This window comes from Phaenicophaeus curvirostris, chromosome 25 (genome assembly GCF_032191515.1).
Source record: "Phaenicophaeus curvirostris isolate KB17595 chromosome 25, BPBGC_Pcur_1.0, whole genome shotgun sequence".
Lineage (NCBI taxonomy): Eukaryota > Metazoa > Chordata > Aves > Cuculiformes > Cuculidae > Phaenicophaeus > Phaenicophaeus curvirostris.
The window spans coordinates 5,548,188-5,560,741 of NC_091416.1; the positions used below are offsets into that span (position 1 = coordinate 5,548,188).

Genomic DNA, 12,554 nt, shown 5'->3' on the forward strand with positions numbered 1-12,554 from the left:
AATCATGACAGCTTCACGCCAAACCTAAGCAGTCCATTTTTGCTTTTTTGTTCTTTCATAAGCTAAATCATCAACCACTTTTCACCGAGGAGACCACCCCACGCATAGGTCCTTTCCTTTTCCCTAGGAATGTCTTTACTGTTCAAAGAGAGTAAGCCGAGAACCATCAAAACCAGTTGCTCACATTCCTGTGTCTAGCCCAGCTACTCTGTACCCACAGCTGCAGTTACCAGAGCTGTAGATATCTTCTCCAGCTTACGTATGACCACAAAGACTCACACCCCTTCCAGACCCACTCTGTAACTCAGGATCTCTGCAAGAAAAATTAAAAAAAGAAAAAAAAATTGAAACAACAGCTATTGCCTTTGCCTTTTCTCCACCTTTCAGGTCACTTACCTGATGAGGCACTTGGGGTTCAAGGACATAAAGAGGCTCGACAGTGAAGATTTCCATGGACCTGTAATGGTTAAAAGATTCCCGCCTCAGGACCACGTAGGTCCAAAGAGTTCTCTCTGTTTTATAGAGCTTACCGTCTTTCTTCCTCAAGTCCTGTGGGCTCTCGTGGTTCACAGAACCACCCTTTTCTATTTTACTTCCACGACTCCGTTCAGTAAATGCCCCCAGGCTTGTCCAAGCCTTGTTAATACCTTCACCCCTGCAACCTCTGGGGAGAAAATAGCTTTTTATCATTAGGTGAAAATGGAACTGCCTGGAATAACAACACAAACATGGGGTTTAGAGCACGAGGAGAGATCCCAGGCCTTTTAGTTCGGAACCTGCCAGACTGCTGTTGACCCAGCCGGCATTGGAGAACTGGCTGTGACTGCAAGGAGCCCTCGGCCCCACTGCCCGAACAGAGGGGCAGCAGGAGCATCAAACAAAGCAGTTAGAGGGGATAAAGCAAAGTATTAAATTTTAATTGATCTAATCTTTTGGCTCCCGGTGGAATTTGCGGAGATATCTTACTAGAATTACTCGTTTTATCAGGAGATGGCAATACTGGGAAAGTGCCTTTTGGACAGCAAAGCGCTCCAGACCTTGAACTGCATTAGCATTGGGACTGGCTGAGCAGAAAAGGGCCCCACAATAGATTCAAAGACGAGAGAAAAACTGGGGAGAGAGAGAAGATCTGAGATGCAAACTCATCTGGGCATACAAATGCACACGAGTACTCTGGCTTGTGCAGAATCCTGTCTGCTGGGGGGTCCCTCCCGTGTAAAACCCATCGGGATTTACCAGTCCTAAAAACACAGGACCTACTGAGACACTGGAAAAGGCATCTGAGGGGCAGCAGCTTTAATCCTCTTGCAGGGTCCATTTCAGCTCCGAGAGCAAACACTCCGAACACGTAAAACCAAAATTATAGGAGAAGAGGGCAAGAGGAACATGAAAAAAGAAAATCTTCTTAAAATACAGACCCAGCTACAAAACAACATATGGGTGGAACAAGCTAACAGGAGAGATAAAAAGCAAAGACAGGGAGAAACCAGGTGGTTTCTCATAATTTCTTTCCTGACATCCTCTGCCTGAGCAGATGACTGCAAGATCTTTGGAGAAGCAGAAGAATAATGTCTGGCTCTGTCAAGATCCCTCTTTTTTCACTGCAGTGAAAGGGTGAAAAAACATCAGGTCTGATAAATGATTCATGGACCCTTTTCTTCTGCTAATCTGTAAATAAATTTTAGAAAGCGGCTTCCCTTTGATGAGTATATTCTGCTGCTCGTAAAAACATGTCAGCATTTAAACACAACATGGCCACGCTCAGATGTCTCTGGTGTTGCTGTCAGCACTTTGAAAGCCCAAGTTGGCTCCTTGCGGAGGGCAGGGATGGAGATGTTGGTGTCTTATCTCCTTTGAGGTCCTGTCCCTCTAATCTCACGGACCCCTGGGCTCTGGCCAAGCTGCCTTACCTCATCTCATGCTCTCACCTTCACCACTCTTTTAGTCAGGAAAAGGGTCACATCCTGCAGATGTGCACCTGCCAGAAAGCACCTCTATGAACATCTCCTATGACATTGTGCATAACAAGCCCCAAATCTTTGTTGCACGATTGCTCTCCAAGCGGGCACATTTTTCTGTCACTGTGTGGCAGACACTTCTTTTCACACATTGCTGGAAACAACAACTCCAACGTGCCCATCACCATGGCATCACATCCCGTTCCCTGCGCATCCTCCTCAGAAACAGCTGCTGGAGACAGGCTCCTGCCTGCAATAACGTGACCCATTTCACCTGCTCTACTGCAGGGGGTTGGACTGGATGACCTGTGAAGCTCTTTTTCAGCCCAAAGCAATCTATCATTCTCTGATTCTACCTAACCCTCAGCCCGTGGTCAACTGGGCTCCAACCACCAGGTCTAGGAAGTCTGTAACAGCCACGGGTCCCCATTGCATGGAGACCTGGGCAACCTTGACAGGCTGCACTGCCGTTGGATTTGGGTTCTTTCCCTCCTTACCAGCACATATCTTGGGCTTTCTGATTTTCTGTCCTTCTCTCTTTTTTTTTTTTTCTCCCATTTCCATTCAGGTGCAGAGAACAGCAACATCATGGGTTCAGATGCACTGAAACCTGCAACAGCCAAAACACCTTTTCCCTTTCAGCTGGGGAGCAGCTGGGTCTCTCCTTGAGCAGATGGGCCTCAAACCTTCTCATGACATTTGTGGGTGTGGACAGGGAAGGAAAAAGAAAAAAAAAAAGCATGATTATCCAAGGACATCTTTTATTTCAGTACATTCGAGACAAAAAGAAAAGAAAACAATTTGAGAACAGGATGTACCTTCACTCAAGGCTTTATCTCCCCTGCCCCTCTCCATTATCGTATCTATCCTTTTACAACCAGAAATTGCATAGAATTTTTTTTTTTCAATCAGAAAATTAAACTCGTCAATGTAAAACCCATGTCTGTACCAAGCAGAGGGTGAGCTGCTGCTGTTGCTAGGGAAGTAAATATTTTCCTTACATCAGATCCTGGGCTAATGGGTTTTCTCCAACGCTGTGCGGCATCGCCGCTGTTAGACAGGGGCTGGAAGTCAACCTCGAAGCCAAGGGAGCTCCATGGGTCATGAACAAGGGAAGCTCGGGAGCCTGGGGCAGAGCTCAGAGTTACTGGCTGAGGAGAGCGCAGAGCATGGGCTGTGGACACCTTGAGGAGCGACAGTGGGCAGCAAACACCACCTCCCTCCCCTGGTGGGAAAGAGCAGCCTTCCCCAGTGCTCCCCGTTCTCGCCTGCTCCCACCTCACCTTCCTCAAAAGGCTCCCCCACACCTGCATCCCGAAAACAAAGGGAAAAAAAGGAGAACATAACCCCAGAACTGAACAAAAGACACAGAACCCCTGAAATTCCAGGCGTTTCAAGGCCTCTTTGAGTTCACTGTGTTCGTTGGTTGGTTTTTGGCATTTGAATATATATATATATGTGTGTGTATATATATATTTGTATTTTAACAACTCTTCAGATGGACTTTCAGCAAATGTTGCTTCTCATGGGGAGCGTGTCCCACCCCTCCTGCCCTTCCTCCTTCAGCCCACCATGCTCTGATAAAGGAAGAAGAGTTCAGCACCTGAAACTCGGTGCCTTGGAGACTGGGTCCAAAATAAACCAAACCAAAACCATGACTCCTCCCTTCCCGTCCCTTATCCGCGTCAAATAAAAAGACCCCTCCCCCCACCCTTTGAGAACATCCCCCTGGAAGTCTATGTGATGGGGAGACGGCGCCAACATCCCTTCTCCTGGTGTGGGGTGAAGTTCCAAGAACTTGCCCCAAATATCTGCTCCACCAGTTACCCACCACATCCCTCCTTCCCACCTCGGAGCCGCATGGAGACAACTGCTGGAGAGCTCACTCCTGCTGCATCGAGCTTCCATGAGACGCACGTCCTCTTGGCTGCTGAAACCAAAGCTGTCCCTCTGGCCAGGCCTGCGCAAAGGTCTGCTCTGGAGAAGCTGGGTAACTGCTTTTAATTTAAAAACGAGTTGACATTGTACAAGTCCATGTTCTGTAAAATGGAACAGGACCCTCTCGGCCCACCCCGACGCCCCCCATGCCCCAGCATTACTCGGGCTCGCTGCTGTTGGTGGTCTTCTCCCACTCCAAGCTCTCTTCGCTCCGCGCGGGCGAGCCCGCAGACGGTCGCGCCCGGAGACCCTGAAACCTGCGGCACTCGGGGCAGACCCGAATGTGCGTGCACCCCCGAGCGACCAGGGCAGCTTCTTGTGCCAGTCTTTGTGCCAGGGGATCTGGCTCGCCCCCACTGCACAGCTTCCCGTTGCTGAGCGTGGTTGTGCTGTGGGCTCGGCGTTCCTCCGGGATAACGGGGCGAGTCCGTATCATTCCCCCTCGCCTCCGACGAGGATGGAAACTGTCCTTGCAGAGAATGATGTTGCGCAGCTCCGTCACCATCTCTTGGCACACCGACACCTGGAAGGCAGAGCCGAGACATACTTCTCACCTAAGGAAGCTGTGAGCCCAGCAGAGCTGCGTCTGCTCTAGATTCTGATGCCAAAGTGCTACAGACTTGGTCGTTAATCAGGCCAATGGATTTCAACATCAATGCTTGGATATTCATATTCAATTTAGCCCAACCGACTCCACCTCTCATCAGAGACCCTCCTGTATGCTGGATCCCCAAGTCAACACAAGACCCAAACCTACAGCAGATAGAAATCCTCAGATGATCCTGTCTCCAGGAAAGGTACCTGGACGTTGCAGACATCCTTGATCCTACAGAAGCCCTTAGAGCACCCCCCTGGCCTTGATCTTAGTAGTAACGTGTGAGAAGCTCATGTATTTTAGACCCTGACCGATGCTTCTAGGTTTCTTGTGTGATTGAGGTCACTTTACTAGGAATGCCCATCAGCATGAGTGCATTACTTGCTCCAGAGTACTGCACTGCTGCTAACGATAAACCCACACTACCCCTCTGGACACTTTCAGGTCCTACCTCTGATTGTTCAGAGTGCCGAAGGCTCCACAAAAATTCCAGCATAGCCATAAAAATCGCTACGATTAAGCCACAGATGAGAACCACGAAGATTCCACCAATATTCTCCATTCCCAGGCCTAAAATAAAGCAGAAGAGATGATGCTGCGGAGAGGCAGACACAACATAAATGGCAAGCATCCCACTTCTTTACTGTTTAGTTGGCATCGCATAGACTCAGGCAGGGACCAAAACCACGTAGCCAGCACTGTCCTATTAATAGCTACTCGCCTGACTCAGATGGCAAACTGAATGACTTGCAATAACTGCCCGATCGAAGACGCGTTCTCAGAAATGATGATTTTGCAGATAAACAGCAAGTACATTGGAGGGAAGTACAGAGCAATTTGTGGACAAACTGAAAACAGGGGGAAAAAAATGAGAGATCAATTGGACACATTAATCCCTGCAAATTATTCACCCAGCTCCGGTTGCTTTGAACTTCACGAAGGCGGATGAGCGATGTTGTTAAGGAAGCAGAGAAGAAGATGACAAGAAAGGGCTTTAAAGGAAGCTGGCACCAAGCAAAGCTCCTTTGATTGCAGTACAAAGTGCTGGTGCAAAATGATTACGGCTGGTTGTATTGCAACAACAAGAATTTCCAAACCAGACCAGGACCCAACACCGTCTGATGCTACACGATGACCGAATGGGGTCTCTGCTACCTAGGGTACCTGGTTAGTGTTGGGTGCTCTGTGCCCAGCACCCTGTGGCCCACAAGGAGGAAACAGCCCCTTCCATGGGGTGAGTTATCTCACCTCCCTTGGATCGAGGGCTGGAGCACCTCAAGGACAGGCTGAGAGAGTTGGGGTTGTTCAGCCTGGAGAAGAGAAGGCTGCAGGGAGACCTTAGAGCAGCTTCCAGTAATGAAAGAGGCTGCAGAGGGGCAGCTTTAGGCCAGATATAAGGAAGAATTTCTTCACTATGAGAGTGGTGATGCACTGGAACAGGTTGTCCAGGGAAACTGTGGCTGCCCCATCCCTGGAGGGGTTCAAGGCCAGGTTGGATGGGGCTTGGAGCCCCTGATCCAGCAGGAGGTGTCCCTGCACAAGGCAGAGAGTTGGAACTGGATGATTTTTAAGGTCCATTCCAACCCGAAGTATTCTATGATTCTATGATAACTTGCTTACAATGGGATAACTGCCATCTCTGCTGATTGTAGGAGCCATCCAGCTGCCCCATGCCAATTGCCTCACCAATTTCACCCCTCACTAACCTGCCCTGAGCTTTCCACGTGCCAAGGCTGTCACCTCGCTTTCCACCGTACCCCTTGTCCCCAAAGCCACAGCCGGTGCCCCTGCCTGGCCCTGCAGAGCAGGCACGTGAGAGGAGTTGGGGAGCAGCATTAGTTTTTCAAGGAAGGGCTCTTCTCTCAAGTGTTTGTTGGTTTGGGGTCTCAAGTGGACGGGGCTCTGATTGGATTGATTACTAAAAAGCACATGGTGCTTTGCACCGAGGTGACTGTATGAGGCCATTACTCAACAAGAACATCTATAAAAATCTTCCTCTCCCCTCTGTAGCATTAAATCAAAGTGTAAGAATCAATGATTTATTGACTTAATCTCCGCTTGGCTTTTAGACATAAAATCTCACCAAAATCCTTGTAAATCGCTGACCTGTTTTGTTCTAAAACTTAGGAGGTCGCATTTCTCCCTCCCCCTCCTTCATTCTTCCGGCATTGCCTCTGGAGCAATCTAGTGCCTCTGTAAATCAGCCCTTCGCAGAGATATTTCCCTTAAGACAGCAATTGCAGGGTAGAAAACATAGCCCATAATCACAGTTTAGACCCAAGATAAAGGCCATCCTCTCCTCCCAGCAGCAATCATGTTTGAATTTAGGGCCAGTACCTCTCTGTACATCCTTCTATCACTCTACCTGGGTGCCACCTCAGACCAAGCCCACCTGAGAGGCATTTCCTTCCTCCATACATGCATATCAGCAGGCTACAGCCTCCCTGGTTTTCCAGAATGAGAAAGTGAGCAAGGGCAGAGGGCATAAAACAGTGAAAAAACTTGTCCAGGGTCACAGAGCACGCTGGGTAGTGCCAGAAACAGCCCAGGAGCCTGCTTCCAACCAAATCCCCTTCCAAAACCATCTCAAACCAGATTTTACTGCATTTTACAGAATCCACAGAGGAAAATACTCCCCTGTGCCTGATATCTGACACTGGACCAGCATCTCCTGCCTCCACACGAACAACTGAGGCTGCCAGCGGGGAGCTCGAGCTCGCAGGGTCCCATCCAGCCTGGCTTCCAGCCTGCACAGACACCCCCCCCTACACCTGCGGCACCGTCAGAAAAACAAAAGAGCTGCCACAGGCCTCGCTTAGTTCTCAGTCTCTGCACTCACAAAGGTCAGAAGACTGTCCTTGCAACTGAGGGACCTGCTGGCCTCCCTGAAAATGCTTGCTGAGGGAAGGGCAACTGCCAAAACTCAAAACTACAGCAACTGCATTAAGCTGGCAACTGCTCTCACACTGGGACGTCAGCCTAATGTGGTAGCTTTGCTGGCAATTTGCATAGCATTACCCTAAAGAATTTGCTCCTCAGTTTACTGATGTAGTAAAAAGTCCTTGTGTCCCTTCCCTTGGCCGTTTAAAAGGAGCTTTGCACTTGGAGCTGTTAACCAGCGGGCCTGTGGTGGAGATCCATCTCCCTTGAAGGAACCCAGGATTTCTGTCTGATCCCTTTAGCCATCCATTTTCTCATGAAATGCTGCAGACATTCATTAGAAGCTAATTTACCCTCCATATGCCTCCAATATTTGTCATTTGGTTGTTCCCGCTATCTTTGCCCCAGGCAAAAACACACAGCGTGAGGCATAGCAGAACTGTTTGGCTTTCTCCTTGAATTGAGAAGGAAGGAATCTCAGGTCAGAAGAAGGGGAAAAAGTAATTCTCAGGCAGAAAACCTGGCAGCGCTCATGTGCGGACGGACACTCGTCCTTGCCCTGACAGCAAGGATGCTTCTACTGCTTGGTCCCTTCACTCAGCTACCGGAGAATGATGTGGCTCACCTTTGGCTCTGTGGTCCTCCTCTTTGGGGCACTTGCCTCCTTCCCACCACTTTCGCTTCAATATCTCCAGGCGGTTGTTCTCTTGCAGCTGGAGAATGGCCAGGTCAAACTCGTCACGAAACACAGAGCCTGCAACGCCAAGATGGACGTGGTAAGGCACCACCTCAACCAGCTTTCTTCCCCACCAGTGTGCCCAGCTACAAAAACCCATCTGTGAATGCTCTGGAAGGGATATCAGTCCATGTAAACCCTTGAAACCTGCAGCCTTCTTGCTGGGACCATCACCTGGTTCACGTAGTTTGCAGATGGTAGTTTTGCTTGTCCACCAAGACCCACATAGGTCATTTAAAGAGGTCCCTTACAAAGGGGAGCTTTGGCTTCAGAAACGGGGTCTGAACCAGCAGTTCAGTCTCACGTCACTGCTCCTCCAGGCCACTGAGGTCCCTCTCCACTCATGCTGCCTCCAACTTCAACCTTGCTCTAATGCTTCTTCTCTCAACCTGGTGCACTGCAACAGCAGCACATTCACCCTACGCACAAGCCCAACCATTCCTGGTTGAGCAGGCTCCCTCCTGCGCTTGTTACCAAGCTCTCCTGCAGTCCTTGAGCTCTCCTGCAGTCCTCACGATGCCTGCTGCCTGCCAGAGATCAAGTAAAAGGGCCGTGGGAACGACCACGGTCCTCCTGGTAACTCAGCACTATTGTCCCTTTTGGCTCTTCTTATCTGCTACAGTTTCACTGCTTAACAAGACAATGTCAGAACAAATTTAGTCCTGAAAGTAAGGATTCGTACTCAGGATTGGGTTACTGTGACTTTACAAGCTTGCGCATGTTAGCTAACCCATGGTTGTGTCACAGTTCTTATGTAATTCAGCTTAACTTTGTATTGCTAGGTGTGGGTCCTTAAAGGTCAGGGACGAGGCTTCCCAAGCCTGTGAGACAGGCTGAAAGATCAGCTGATCGCTTGGAATAACAACTATTACATCCTTGTTCTGTGCAGCCCTGGGAAAGGATGTTCTCTTGCTAGGTCTCATATTTGAAAGACAATAACCCTGTATTTGTTAAACTTGATTATTAGCTGAGATAATCCCCAAATTGCCCAATTCTCTCTCTCCTGGAGTTTTAAGAGCCATCAGTTGTTAAGAAACTTGGGCTAAAACCAACGAGAGTTAGAACAACGTTACTTTTTCAGCACTTCTGAGATAAAACAAGGAGCACAAAATGATTCAAAACCACCGGTCCGAAAGGGAAACAGTCAGCAAAGAGCATATATGCAGAAAAAAAGCAGCAATTTTGAAACATCTTTCACACGAATTATTTAAAGAGCCACAGTCGCGTGTCACATGGCTCTGGACCGGAGCAGGGTCTCGTACATCTAGCTCTGAGCATGCACCTCAATTGCAATGTATTTGACTTTCCTCCTGAGAGAAAAATGACCCTGGGCAGAGCTGTGAAACGTGACGTTGGCTTTAGAGCCGGTTCAGCCTTTCAAACACTCCGGTCCTCTGCCGAGAGCTGAGAAGGACTAGAATTTGTCTTCACTGCCTACCGACGGGCATGCCAATCCCGTAGCCCTTGGTGTCCAGAAGGCCCCCGACCTGCGTGAGGTTGCAATTGCGCTGTCGATAATACTCGTTCATGGTGGACTCCAGCAGGAAGGCATAATTGGAGTTCAGCACGCGCGCAATCCCTTCCTCCGTGCTCTTCACAAAGACGCTTGGCTGCTTGGAGTACATGTAGTTCCACATCCGCTGGTACGTCTGGTAGCGGGAGTTCTGCAGGGGAAAAGAGGCAAAAGAAGCTGAAGTAGGACCATCTTATTGTAATATAAACCCTAAATTAGACCCTACTATGAAAGGGCCACAACAGGGTTAGGAGTCAAAGCAGATTTGGTGTCAGATTCAAAATAGATTTAGATGCCTAACCTCCTTTTATTCCAATGAGATTTAGAGGCCCAAATATCTTGGTGGATTTGAGACTTTGCTGGCAAAGTGAGGCATGAAATGCATACCTAATTCCAATAGGTTCCAGCAAAGCTCTTTCCATAAATTCCATTTTACAATAATACATGGTTTCCGTGACGGTACACAAAAAACACACACAAAAAAGCCAGGAGAAATAGCTCATGCACGGCTGATTAACCCACCGAACACTCCTGGTACGGCTTGCACCTTATCATTATGGTTTAGTAGTGGACAGGTATGGTTGGGCTTGATGATCTCAAAGGTCTTTTCCAACCAAACAATTCTACGATTCTATATAACTGTAACCTTGTGCTGAACAGTTCATCTGCATCAGAGCCAGAGACCATCACCCTGAAAAGGGCACCAAAGCCTGGGGGCAGCAGCAAAGCTCTTCAGTTTGTTGCTCCCTGAATCTGGATTTTTTCCACTCCCTTGTAATTCAATGCCTATGTAAGACTGGAGTCTTTTCATTGACTACAGTGAACTACAGCTCAACCAGCCCCAAAATCTAAGACATTGTTGGTGATTGAACCCACCTTGGTTTGATCAAGAGAAGCTGACTATGGTTAATCTGTCTTGTTGAGCACAGAGTGAAACCTGCTTGTATGAGGACTGAAGATAGACACATGCTGGTCTACATTAGGACTTTCTGAATTTGCCCCCTTCCTCTCACCCTTGAATTTCTACACCACCTGCCCTCCTGGCCACCACAGGAGGTACATGATGTGCTGCCAGGCACCCTCTGCCATCACCCTTCCAGCGACTCATTTTCCATGGCTGGTGAGCCACGCTGGAGGACCTCAGGGGATGTGCTACCTACTGTCCTTGTCTGTCCAGCTCTGTCCTCTGGGTGCAGCCACTTGGGCATGGGATAGTCCAACAGGATGCATGTTTGTTGCCCATTCACTGCACTTTTAAACCTTAATCCTTTGTGTTATTGTCAGGGAAAGCAGCTGCCAGGACAAGGCAAGGTGCTCCAGCAGTAGACTCATCCCATGCAGCCAGGACTGGTGACGACAGCCCCAGCCATACCTGTGTAATCCAAAACAATTGACCCACCAGAGGCAGATGGATCCCAACAGAGTTTAAACCCTCATGAATGGCACACGAACATCTTCTACTAATTTCTTCTCTGATACCAGCAGCTCCAGTACCCGCCAGACAGCGCAGAGCCACAGTCAGGACTTTAAACTCAAAAGCCTTCCTCAAAGAACTAAACGAGTGCCTCGTACGCAACCACCTTAGTCACTTGGGCTCTGTTCAGCTCATTTTAGATGTAACATTCTGCTTAAAAGTAGCTTTTTGCCAAACCGCTGAAGGGTGCAAAGTCGGGCTGAACAGCTCAGGCTCACTCGAGAGATTTCTGAAGCTTCCCAATTCAGTTCAGGCTCAGAAAGGGGGAGAAGTGAGAAAAGCTTTCTCTCCTCTCGGAATTTCAACAAGTAATAAATAAATAATCCTCAAGCAGGTCTTTGTGCATTCAGAGCACTTGCAGAAAAGATTCACTCATCTATTTCCCTTCTGAATAGAGCAGGGAAGATAAAAATTAAATTGGGCTAAATGGCTCACATAAGTTTGCATACACTCGGCTCATTTGTTTTCCAGACCACATACAGACTCCAGGACCTTCACGCACACTGACCTACCTGGGCTGGGCAACCGTTTCTTTGCTTACCCCACCTGAGGGACTCTCATCTAAAAGCTCAGATCACTCAAAACCACGTAGAACAGCATCTTGTGTCATCACTGCCATGTACCACTTTCCCACACACATGGTGACGCTCCAAGCTGCTAAGCCCAAGCAGGAATTTCTTCTTCTCCAAGATCTAGCACAGATGTCCTGACTGTAGTCTTCTAGCATCCAAAGAGCATGCCAAATGCTGTTCATCCTGCCTATCCTGTCCTTCGCCATCATTCATCCCATCATTCATCCCATCGTCACCCCCTGGGGATGGCGCCCAGTCCTGTGCAACAAGCAGCCCAGGGTCTCTCCAAATTTCCCCTCCATGCCAGAAACTGGAATGAAACAGGCCAAGGCAACATCCAAATCTGGTTAAAGGGTGCCCTCTGCACCACTTAGCAAAAGAACGGGGTTTACTTGGAAGAAGGTCATGCTGGAGCCTCCGTGAATGGTGCCGTACTCGATGGCTGTCTGGTCAGCCAGGTCATCTACAGACTCGATGGGGACATCCATCCGCTGCACGGTGAGGAAAGCTGCCAGATTGGCCGTGTAGGAGGAGATGATGATCAAGGTGAACGCCCACCTAGGGAAAGGGGAAACGGAGACAGTGACCCAAGATTACCCCATGGACTGAATCTGATTTCCATCCCCATCCTCTACCTCTCCCTCTGCTTCTACCCAGTAGAGACCCCCAGAGAAGCCTTCCTGAAGAGGAGGGCTGACCTCCTTACCATACTCCACTGACACAGCGTGTAGATAGTGCTTGGGGAGCAATAGTAGAGCCTTGCTGCATGAATCCCCCAACTGGAAACCACAAGCTGTTGCCGAGAGAGTACTGATTCACGAGAAGATTGCATCTGCCTTGCGAGCAGGGGTGAGGGCTGTACCATTCATACGGTGTCAATCTAAAATG

At 48.9% G+C, this 12,554-nt stretch overlaps 1 protein-coding gene across 4 annotated transcripts in view; it reads right to left on the bottom strand.

The window, feature by feature from the left end:
• Positions 1-3,836: 3,836 nt before the first annotated feature.
• Positions 3,837-12,554, bottom strand: part of GRIK4 (glutamate ionotropic receptor kainate type subunit 4) — a 230,804-nt gene continuing 222,086 nt past the window's right edge. For all 4 annotated transcript variants that reach the window (XM_069876474.1, XM_069876477.1, XM_069876476.1 and 1 more), the window contains exons 15-20: positions 12,373-12,546; positions 12,059-12,224; positions 9,546-9,771; positions 7,997-8,125; positions 4,943-5,061; positions 3,837-4,419 (exon numbers count right to left, since the gene is read on the bottom strand). In XM_069876474.1, coding sequence (XP_069732575.1) covers positions 4,054-4,419; positions 4,943-5,061; positions 7,997-8,125; positions 9,546-9,771; positions 12,059-12,224; positions 12,373-12,546 — 1,180 coding nt within the window. In that variant the 3' untranslated portion in view covers positions 3,837-4,053. The remainder of the gene's footprint in view (positions 4,420-4,942; positions 5,062-7,996; positions 8,126-9,545; positions 9,772-12,058; positions 12,225-12,372; positions 12,547-12,554) is intronic.